The sequence below is a fragment of the Pseudorasbora parva genome, chromosome 17 (genome assembly GCF_024679245.1).
Source record: "Pseudorasbora parva isolate DD20220531a chromosome 17, ASM2467924v1, whole genome shotgun sequence".
Classification (NCBI taxonomy): Eukaryota; Metazoa; Chordata; class Actinopteri; order Cypriniformes; family Gobionidae; genus Pseudorasbora; species Pseudorasbora parva.
Genome location: NC_090188.1, coordinates 5,047,594 through 5,059,243, shown reverse-complemented (window position 1 = coordinate 5,059,243; position 11,650 = coordinate 5,047,594). Strand labels below are relative to the sequence as shown.

The 11,650-nt window shown below is 40.0% G+C and overlaps 1 protein-coding gene across 3 annotated transcripts; it reads right to left on the bottom strand.

The window, feature by feature from the left end:
• Positions 1-91: 91 nt before the first annotated feature.
• Positions 92-10,805, bottom strand: LOC137045627 (vinculin). Of its 3 annotated transcripts, XM_067422396.1 has the most exons (8): positions 10,669-10,805; positions 10,310-10,507; positions 9,755-9,938; positions 1,530-4,772; positions 1,168-1,365; positions 846-1,018; positions 571-688; positions 92-345 (listed from the first exon to the last, which is right to left on the bottom strand). In XM_067422396.1, the coding sequence occupies exons 2-8, from the start codon at positions 10,501-10,503 to the stop codon at positions 127-129; spliced, it is 4,329 nt and encodes a 1,442-aa protein (XP_067278497.1). In that variant the 5' UTR covers positions 10,504-10,507; positions 10,669-10,805; the 3' UTR covers positions 92-126. The 3 variants fall into 3 exon arrangements, with proteins under 3 accessions (XP_067278497.1, XP_067278498.1, XP_067278499.1); XM_067422397.1 differs by lacking the exons at positions 9,755-9,938; positions 10,310-10,507; positions 10,669-10,805 and adding an exon at positions 7,133-7,468 and having other exon boundaries at positions 571-709; XM_067422398.1 differs by lacking the exons at positions 9,755-9,938; positions 10,310-10,507; positions 10,669-10,805 and adding an exon at positions 7,148-7,468 and having other exon boundaries at positions 571-709.
• Between the last annotated feature and the right edge of the window lie 845 nt (positions 10,806-11,650).

Here is an 11,650-nt window from a genome sequence, read left to right as displayed (position 1 = left end):
TTATACTTCTCAAGTAATTATGGTTTATTCTGAGGCCAAATAACAATCCACAAAAAAATAAGATAAATTAATGTGATATACTACGTCGACTTTCTCACTATACTATAACCTCAGAATAAAACCAAGTCACAGGCATTTGTTTACTAATTTGTAATTATCTAACACATTGATGGGTGGAGCGAGGCTGGGAGCCGCTGAATGCTGGGAGGTCCTACGTAAGCCCAAATCATCGGTTTCAGGGTTGAGCTGTTCTTGAGCTCGGTGGATAAGGAGACTCTTTTTCCACTGGAAACAAAACGCCGCTGCCTTCGCTGCTTCAGAGTTTGGCTCAGGTTGTTTCAAACCCTGTAAAACCAGAAAGCCATTTAAAATTGAAAACACCAACGTTGATCATGCTAAATAGCATACAATACATAGACACCTCTACTTTTTAACTCATTCCCTGGTGTTATGCACCTGGCTTTGGTTTCCTTTCAGCCTTGTCTGGGCACCACAGTAGACCTTTCTTTGCTCCCTTTACAATCTTATTTTCCCAAGTTGTTGAAGGAAAGCTTTTTAAACTTCTCTTACCCTGATGCAAGCAGTCTCTGCAGCTCGTACTCCTTGGATAACTGTCTGGAGTAGATTCTGTGCGTTCTTCACCAGGATCTCATCTGAGGATTTGCACCCAGGAGTAACTGCATTAACACTGGAGAGACACCATGCACCCCTTGGGTCACATGAGATTTTTGTATGTTTAATTTATTGGTAATGTTGTTTGAACAAGAATGTGTAAGTGATGTAGGGAAAGAAAGGCCTTCAACCAGAATTGTTGGGAGATGAATATGCTTTAGATTATGTCTCACCTAGAAATGATGGTAAGTTGGTTGGAAATGGTAAGAATCTGCTCTGCAATGACACAGAGCTCATCTGTGCAATGCTTGTCCAAACAGTGGTCCGCTATGACTCGCACAAACTGGGTGATCGACTGGCCACTTGAGATGAGATCTTTTGCAGATGTTACAAAAGCATCTTTAGTCTACAGGAGAAACAAACTTGTGTCAATATGGCATTCCAGACAGCAACATAGTGTCGGCCCAGATCTGGTACGTCTGGATTCCATGTGTACCAGTTGTGGGCCGGATGAACATAATCTTTGTGCAAAACAAAACTTTAAAAGTCTCTGACCTGGATTGGCCCTTTCTTCTTTAGGTACTGGGCCATGTGATAGAGTTTATCTGCCATTTCTTTCGTCACCTTGACAATCTGGTTACCTTTGTCATCCCACTTCTCAGTCTCCCATTTGAGAAAAAGAGATGTGTAAGAGAGAGTTGTGTCTACTATGGTGAACACAGGACCTCTTGGGCTCCTCGGAGATGTCTCTTCCTGGGAAAAATGAGTTATATTTTACATGGCTTAGTCTAAAATGTTGTAAAGCCAGACAGCAACATATTGTCAGCCAATTGATTACACATGTACCAGATCTGGGCTGACACCATTTTGCTGTCTGGGCATTCATGTATGATAACATGATTCATCAAAAATGTTACCTTATTTGGTTCCTCAATAGACACATCTTGGACACTGGTACTTGGTTTGCTTTTAATAGGAACTTGAGTATTTGTGGATATAGGGTGTATTGCTGCCTTTTGTGTCCAGTATCCAGTAGACTCTTTGCCCTGCAAGCCACACTTGATCTGTTCCTTTGTGGCCACAAGAATCCCATCTACTTTACGGAGTTCTTCAACAAGGTAATGTGCCTTTGCTGACCAGCACTGTGACTGAATATCAAGAGTGAGAGTGTCACCAAGAGTTTGTTTCTCTGCTATTAATCTGGCTCTATTTAGAATGTCTGACATCTGAAATGCCAAGTGGTCATTAATGTATCTCAGATTGGACCTTTCCTTTGGGTCTCTAATGAAATTGAAACAGTCCTCAATGGACTCCGTAGCACTTTTAACATTCTGCATTAGAAATTCTGCAGCACTTTCAAATTGGGCCAGTTTCGCTTCAGTTTCAATGTCACTGTCTTTTGTTTGGACTGAGGATGCCAATGCAATAGTGTCTTGAATGGCTGTCACATAATCATGGTTAACTTTGCTCAAAAGACAAGACAGGGCTTTCATTTTAATCTGAAGCTGTCTCTGAAGCAGCTCAGACTTTGCCAGCATAAGGACACTTGAGAGGGACACTGTACTAACCCCTTCGGCAGCCTGTAGATAGGAATCTGTAAGCGTCTTCACGTCTCCTTGTAGCTCTTCTAGCAGCTTTACCTTATAGCTGTCTCGACAGTTCAGAGAAGACAATCTTGCGGCTTCTTGTATACGAAGAGAGTTCTCAGACATCACTGACAACCATTTCTTGGGTGTCATTTGATGTGCAATTAAGTGCCCTTTACCATCAGTTGTAGCTGTTCCCAACATCTTATCCAATGAGTTCAACAGTACTTGAACAGACAAGGCCCAAAGCATGCAGAGGCCATCAAGCTCATCAGTTCGAGTTGGTCTTGAACCCACTATGTCCGTGAGATTCTTGGTGTTGGTTTGAGCTTTTTGGAGCTTGCTCTGCAAAGACCCTATACTCTCATGACACCCTCCCATCAACTTTATATCAGCTGATGTCATAAGTTGCACAGCATCTGCACATAAACACATGACCTCAGTGAGTTCTTGTGTGATGGACTCCAACATATTTGGTACATAGTTTTGGAACATGGCGTATACAGCATGGTACCACATCCCAGCCACTGGAAGCAATATCTTACGGGCATTTTTAATGAGGTCAGAGAATTGCGTACTGTGCTTATAAATGCTATCTGTACCCATGGCTGAACGCATGGCTGTTTCCTGCGCAGTCTGAACTAGCAATGGTGTCAATGACACGAGTTTGGACCGCAGTTTTTCCACTTCCTCATTGTTGGCTGTGTCTATGACACTGCTGGCTTCTCTTGTAGCTTGGGCATAGCTGTTTGAGAGTCCTAAAACTCCAGTGCAAGCCAAGTTGAGAGCCTCTACATCTTTACCTTTGGTCATGCAGACAACTTCACACAAAAGAGGCAACAACTGAATATTATGGAGATTTACAACATCTTTAGATTCCACAACTGGTGCAATCCATGCTTCTTCTGTGACTGGAACATCATGGTCCATTTGAACAGCCTGATTCTCCAAACCATCTTCAAGTTGACTCACTTCGCTTGCGGAACTTTGCACAGAAGACTCAGTTTTATCAGAAGCAGTTGATCTTTCATGTTCTGAAATGGGCGTAGCACATGGTACAGTCCCAGCAGACTGGCGGGCCCCCTCCCGCAGTGGGCTGAGAAGATGTGGATGCTGCAAACCATCAAGTCCTTCACGTAGAATGTCAAAGTGTTTTAAAGCTGTCGTGACACTAGTAGAGAGCAATGAGAAAGCCTCATTGCTAAGACTGGTATGAGAACATAAATCAGTGACACAGCTTGTTACCTCAGCAGCCGATCCTTCCGCTTGCTTTATCAGAACCAGAAGTCCATTACGGTAAATTGGATTGTCACTCTTACTGAGATGTCTTCTCACTAGCTGGATTACCAAGCTCATATGGCCAATGAGCAAGCTTGCCTGTTTTGTGAGAAACTGTGCTTCCTCATCTTTACGTGCCTCAATGCACCCCTTGAAGTTACTCTCCATCTCCTGCAAAGCAAGATAGACAAAGTCCTTCACGTTTATTATGCTACTACAAGCATGCAAGAGCTGCTGCATCTCCTCTGACCATCTCCGATGCATCTCTTTTAGTTTTTCCTGAGCTTCACCTGAATGCACCTGGTCGTCCACAAAACTTTGTACAAGTGTTGCAATTGCTTGTTTAAGTCTCATAATGCACCCCCTTGAGTTCTCTACCCCCTCAATACCATTTTCATCACATGCCAAAGCTGAGATAAAGCCAGCCACCTCTGATATTTTGTCAGCATGAGCTGTGAAGGATCCCAATTGCAACCGAAGTGTTTCCACATCCAACTCATCATCATCTTGCTCATCCTGGGAAATATAGCCTACGGTGTGCACCAACTGTTCCATGGGAGTTGAACTTGTGACAAATATGTTCATTAATTGCAACTGGGTGGCTTTCACCACAGCATCCTCAAGTTTAAGGATTTGCTCCAATAGGGAAGAACAGGATTTTGCAAGCTGTTGATCATCACAGCATTTCATTTGTTGTGACATCTCTGAACAGTGCTGAAGAACTTTCTTGGAGTGTGCAACAACCTCAAACTGAATATCCCTCCGAGACGTGTTTGCTACTGCCATGCTGTGGAACACAAGGTCACGAAGTATAACATCAAAACCACCATCTTTAACAGAAGCAGGGTCAGACAGCAGTCTTAATATATTGTTCTGTATTTCCGTGTAGTATCCACATGAACCAGTGGAAGCTGGTTCATAGTTGCTGTTGAGTGTAGTTATGATGCCATTTACAGTTGAATCCACCTGGTTTAAGATGTACTGCTTTGCACCCTGGGCCTCCTCGCTGTGTGGATGTTTGATGGTCGTGTACATGGCTGTGTGCAACATGGAAACGCATTTTTTCAGGGTTTCAAGAGAAGCCGTTAAATGCTCTTGCTGTTTGCCATCACGCAGTTCCTGAATTCTTTCCACCACTAAGCTGTGAAGAAGCACCATTGCCTTTGAGTATACCTGAAATGCTTTTAATAAGGACGAGATGTTCGCTGCAGCTCCAACTTGAGAAAGACACTGCAAAAGCCAGTCAGCAGCTGCAGTGATCTTCCTTATAGTTGCATCATCTTCAACTAGAAGGATCTAGAGTTCAAAAACAAATTCATTTTAAATCATGTAAACCGATTGTGTCTAGATGTGAATCCTTTTTCTGACAAAACTAACAGGTTCATGTTTTAAGGGTTAGGGATAGATGGGTAGGGTTGCAGCACAACTCTAAACTATGGCTGGGTCCGAAATCACCCCCTATACCCTTAAATAGGGCACTAGTTGAGGAGACAGCCATTTAGAGTGGTGTCCAAAACTATAGTGGACATTATTGAGTGCACTCATTCAATCCCGTAATGCATCGCAATGAGTGTACAACTGTTGTATGCTCACTGGCTGGAGAATACCCATAATGGACATTCATCCATAAAGATGCTGTTTTCAGATGAATCATCCATCCATTTTCCAAAACACTGATCCTACATCATTATATCATACAGGTATATATTCCTTTTTAATTTTAATTAATTTTAATTTTAACTGTAAAATAAAAGAAATAATACATATAGCCTTCTTTTCATTCATTTCATGCTTTCAAAAGATGAATCAAAGACTCCCTTTTTTACAATTAAAGTAAACAGTAAGCATTCTGCAGAAAGATGAGGCATGACGGATATAAACTAATTTTGTCATAACACCACTTCCTGTTAAATTTGTATCAAAATTCAAACAGAAGGCTAGATGTCACAGTCTTTACTAAAGCGTGACTGAGCGCCTCATCATGCGGATCATGTACACGAGGCGATATTCACTTCTTTTCCAGTTACAGAACGATATATGAATGTCAGAAGGTAGGCTATATGATGCAGTACAACTTACAGAAGAGCACTGGGTCTCAGGACACCCGGGATGTCGCGTTTTTCTCTCTTGGTTAAAACATGAATAGACCTATTCTTCATAATCCCGTGATAAAGCTGACAAAATAATAATAGTAATGATATTGCAATAATTTTTAAATGTTTTCAGATGACATGCGATCATTTTGACATTTTAACTGATAACCACGTGATCAGTAAGACAAATAATAAACTGACATGATTGCGACCGAGAGTGCGTCTCGCACCAATAGTGTCAATCACCTGACTGTGGGTGAAACTTGCGATTTGAACTATGATGAACATTAATATTTCTTTATGAATTTTAGCAAGCAGTTGTGTTAGAAGGAAAATCATGGTCTCTTAACTGAGTGGCGGAAAGGTACTTAGCAAAGTGGTGGAATCAGAATTAAATATAAACAACATATCGGTATACTTATATGTCCAAATTCATATTGATGTTTAAAATATATATTATAAAATATATTTTATATATATTTTAAATATCGAGATATCGCCCACCCCTAATATATATATACACACACATAGCCTACACACACACACACACACACACACACACACACACACACACACACACACACACACACACACACACACACACACACACACACACTATAACCAGAAGATGGCCAAAGAGGAACACTTTTTGGCTCATTAGCCATTTTTTCTCTTATTTTAAATTCATTTTTATAGATTATCAAATCATCACTATTATAAAATTAAAATATTGATTTTTGTTACTTTATTTGTACTAAAGTGTAAAATAGGCTAATTGTAGGGAGCATCACAAAGTCTAATGAAAAACAAAAATATCTGACTAAACTTAAAAAAAAAAAAATCACAATTATCTTTATTTAAGCCGTGTCTGTGCTTTGTTTTTTAATGAGAGGATTTGTAGATAATGATATTTGTGTAACACGTAAACTTGCACTAAAATTCTTTCAGCGTTTTCAGACTGTGTTTTGATCGATACTGAGAGGATTATTGGTCATTATTTTCAAAAGAAATGCCCGTGATTGGCTTCAATACTCATGTTGTTTTCTCGTGACCCAAATAAAACGAACAGATCACTCAAGGAAAAACCTAGAATAAAACGCCACTGTAAAGTCTAGTCGAAGTTGTTGCATGGTGTTAGTATCTGCCAGAAATTGCTGCAAAATATAGCGAAACTGCTGTCTATCTTATTGAATCATATTCAAACAGATCAACAGCACGGAGTTGTTAGGAACTATTGAGCGCTCTATGAACCACGTGTCCAAGAAATCAAAGCGTGTCGCAACCATGGTCGCAACTTTCTTTTCTATGGCTCTGAGGCTGCTTCCCTCATATAATAACAATGATGTGTGAAGTATGAACACCTGATAACATATTCCATCACATTTACTATCATTATTTATCTACATTACCTACTATAATATAATAAACATTATAACGTTGAACATTGTAGATCGACAGTTGAGTTAGATTAGATCATTAGCTAGCACAAATGAATTAGCATCGTCACATTCACAGCTGATAACGAGCATAAATCAGCGAACACAAAGGATTAACAGTACTCACTCTTACAGGACTCACACAAACACAAGATACATCCAATCTGCGGCTGACCATGGTTTTGTTGAGCTGAATGCCCGTCTTCAGTGCTCGTGAATGCCGAAAATCTTGCAGCAGCCGATGCAATCTGCCGCTCGCGTCGTGCTGAATGAACTCTTCAGCCGCGCACGCACATTCATAATAAGAGTAGCAGCTATTGTTAACTTAGCGCGATATTGTTCTGTCACTAAAATGGACGTATGCACAATATACCTGTATGATATTACACTGTACCCACATTGGACCAGCAGTTTGGAAAATGAAGATTGATTCACCTTCGGGCGCCATCTTTTGTCAGACGCGGTATTTATTCGACGCACAGTGCATTATGGGTATTCTGCCGTTGAGGTTCAATCTTAAACCGGTGGTTCTAGGCTTGGTTGTGTTTATGGGGCGCAATATAGCATGTCTTAATACTTCTCTCTTTTAAAAAAAAAAAGTACTTTTCTTATATTTGACCTTTATTCCACACCGCTGTCTCCACTGTCCTTTGAACGGCTCATTTGCTTCCTGCTTCTATGAAGCCCATCCCTCTGAAAAACGCAATGGTCTTAGATTGGTTAGATCAGATGGCCAAATGTAGTTTCATGGATTTTTATTTTGCTGAAGTGCCAAGCACAGGTTGTCCGGAAGCCATGCCCCTTCCCATTACGGGCAGAAGTCACATCTGCGGAGACTAGCAAGGGTTTATGATGTCACCAACCCAGGAAGAAGCTTGTTGTAGTCCAAACCGGCCGTTTTTGTAGGCAATAATCTGCCATAACTTTAAAAGACAATATCCGTTTGCATTGAACTTTCAGCTCTGTAACTTTGCAGATAATGTTTATGCTCAAGCAGCAACATTACACACTAACTAAAGTTAAAAAAGTGAAATCGCATGCAACCACCCCTTTAACCTTTTACTACGGTTTCAAGGTTGAACGTCATGTTTCCTGGAAACAGTGTGCAATGGGGTTTGAGATGCGTTAATTCTCTTGTTTGGTGGGTGTGTCAAAAATGGCAGCTCATTCAGTGTAACCGCTACCGTTTGGACCTGGACTCAAATCTGGGTCCGCCGGCATGAGAGTCAGACGCTCTAACAAGGAGGCTAATGGCTGCAACCTCTAACGTCAGTCGCAAGAGCGTCTCTTGAGGTCAGAGGAGTGAGGTTTACTCGCACAGCAACTACTACTAGCTGGCCTCCGTTACACCAGGAGCACCATCACAGTTCGCTCAATGGGTCCAAGTAAAGTCCTTTACAAATGTGTGCGCTGCAGTTCACGCAACAGTTGAAGATATTAGAAGTTTGTCTTTTTATCACAATGGATCACAATGAATCCCTTTAAAACGCTTTTATTTTGGACGGCAAATGCAGTGAATGTAACAGAGTGTGTTTTGCAATATTAAACATGTATTTATACAGGGTGTCAGGCATGTAAAGCAGTGACAAGTCGCGAGGTAGCTGCCACTAGTGGTGACTAGTGGGTGACAGGTCTCATTGGCAGCTGCCACGGAAAGATTTTACCCATACAGCGATTTCAGGCTCCGAAAATTATTCAAAAAGAACACAAAGAATGGCCTTCTTAGCTGCCATAGTTGTGACTCCTGGGTCATCAGAACAGGGTGTTCAACACACCACCGTTTCCGTTTAAAAACCGCTTTGCAACGCTTTGTCGGGGCTGAACGCAGTCCTGTTGTAGACTCGTTATTGCGGTGCACTGTGGGACTGAATGAGTGCAATCGATAATGTCCACTATGGTTTCGGACACCACTACACTGACCCCTCCAATAGTGCCGGGCGATTTTGAACACACCAATGAGCTGAATCCAAAACCAATATCCTTAAATAGTGCCCTATTTGAAGGGATATAGGGGGCGATTTCAGATTCAGCCAAGGTCTTCAGGATTACTAGAAAGTTACAGGCAGGTGAGTTTGATCAAGTTAAACTGCAGTGGAGCAGAGAAAGTGAACTCTGAAGGCTAGAGCTGAGAACCCCTGATATAAGCCTGTACAGTAGGCCAGGGGTTTTCAAACTTCATGATGCCCAAATATGAGGAACCTTTATGGGGGACCCCCTTTCTAAAATACATCTATACATTTATATGCAAACATTTTTTAAAACTGTTAGATAAATAGTAAGTGTGACATTATAAATACAACATATTGTTTTCAAACTTAAATTGGCTATACTTAATGTTATATGTATTAACCTGAAGAAAAACATTTTCAATGAAAATTTACTTGTTTAAGAAACTTTCATAATGTAAGTCTATGTAAGCAGCTTACACACCGTGTTAAGAACCCCAGTGAGCAAGATAAAGGGACTATAGTGAGAAAAACTCACTATAAAGATACAAAGCAAACATATACAAATCTTGAAAGTATGTATACGGCAAACAAGGAGATAAACAATTAGAAATGAAACCATTAGATTGTTCGATAGATTCAATTTTTTGCTTTGTCTTTTAATTCTCTGAAATTTTCTGGGGACCCCTTAGAACCTTCTGGAGGACCCCTGGTTTGAAAACCCCTGCAGTAGGCTACACAACCCATAAGTGTCTAATTTCCACATACAGTTATTTTTCTTCACAGCACAAAAGATGCATTACCTTGACCACACCTAACAGCACATTTTGAGTGGCTTCGATGAGTTCTTCTCTGTGCTCTATGACCTCTGGTTGTATGCTGAGCTTTTGGGAGGCCAGGAGCACGTGTTGACCCGAAACAGTCAGCGATTCCACAAGTGGATCCATCTCCATTTTCAGGATCTCATCTTCAGTATCTGCCACTAGCCTGAATCCAAGGATATGAGGTATAATGTGAATATCAATCCTCTGTGGACCAAGTATACCACGGTAAACAAAAAGTAGCATTGTATTTCTTATTTTTTTCCACACGGATGGATGTTTATATGTATGTGTACTATAGATTTTTTTAAACATGTCCCATAATATTACCACCTGATTCCCCCACTTTAGCATGGTGCTGTCTATAAGTCAACAATATACACTGGTGAGTACTGATGAGATATGACGAGACCCTGACTCAGGAGGAAGATGATTTCCTGAGGGAAATATTTTTTTAATAAAGGTCATTTTTGTAATGCATGTATTTATATGCTTCACTTGCTACCCTTTCAGAAAATAAAAATGCATGCAACTGACCTGGTTGCAACAGCTGCCATGTTTTTGGATGCTTTGGCCACCGCTTTAGCTGCAGCTTCCAGCCGGATGAATTCGTCCAGCTCGGTCTCGCTCCCGCACAGCAGGATGAGGTGACACAGGTGAGTGGACAGAGGAGCCACAACCTGCTCTATTGAGCTCGTTTTTATCAAGCCATCCTCCAGTATAGATGTCATTCCTCTAGCACAAGAAATAAGCACTTTAATGGAATAATCTATGTGAATGCATTACCTGTGGGGAAAAACATTACATGTGCTACTCTGAGATTGGGATGTCAGTTCAAACAATTTCATATACTAATTGTTTCTTCTTTGCTAATGGATATATTAAAATAATCATACCTGCTGGTGTTGTAGCTCCATGCAGGTGCTCTGCCTGTCACACAGTGAATGAGCTAATGAATAATGAATAATGCAGTGCATCTGCGGCGGGGCAGCGCTGTGTGTTTGGCTCTCAGATGTCCCATGGTAACCAAAGTAATTCATCCCAAACTAGTTACAAAGTGAGATAAAGAGCTAGTGTAATTGAATAACCAGTCAAATTAAAAAAACAATACAATTAATACGTTCATTCAAATTATTAAAACATATTTCTGTGCAATTGAATTTGTTTAAAGGGTTAGTTCACCCAAAAATGAACATACATATTTAAACGTAGCATCAGGGGTTACTCTTTTAGCATAAGTCAACTCACATACCGCTGATCGCCGGAAGTTATTTATTTTAGTCTATACATTTTTAAATATTAATATTTTTGGCAAGCCACTTTGCTTCAGAAGGCCTTTATTAACCCCCCGGAGCCGTGGGAAGCAGTTATATGATGGATGGATGCACTTTTATGGACTTCATAAACCATTATAAAGCTTGTATTAGCCAGGAATTTTTAAATATATTTTATTAACTCAAATTTTATTTTTGGGTGAACTAACCCTTTAAATGTCTAAACTTGTAGATGCTGAGAACAATTTGAGTACTTAGTTAATTTTTATGTCACTATATATATATATATATATATATATATATATATATATATATATATATATATATATATATATATATATATATATATATATAGACAATTAAACCATGAACTATTGCGTTATCATAAATAGCAATCCTTCTAAAACTAAAAATTTTAAATTCTGGGTTGTTTCAATCCATATTTGGGCCAAATATGGACAAAACCCAACCGTTGGGTTAACACATTTAATTAAAAAAAATAAACCAATGGTTGGGGTTATCAATATCAGACCCAAACATGGGTTGAAACAACCCAGTATACTTGTTTTAGAGGGAATGTCATTAAAACATTTTTTTTTTAAAT

Coding starts and splice junctions, on each gene's coding strand:
- LOC137045627 (XM_067422396.1), bottom strand. CDS start 10,503: ATGACATCTATACTGGAGGATGGCTTGATAAAAACGAGCTCAATAGAG. Junction 4,773..9,754: donor TGCTGTTAGGTGTGGTCAAG/GTAATGCATCTT, acceptor TTTGAACTCTAG/ATCCTTCTAGTTGAAGATGA. Junction 689..845: donor CAACTTACCATCATTTCTAG/GTGAGACATAAT, acceptor GTGTCTCTCCAG/TGTTAATGCAGTTACTCCTG.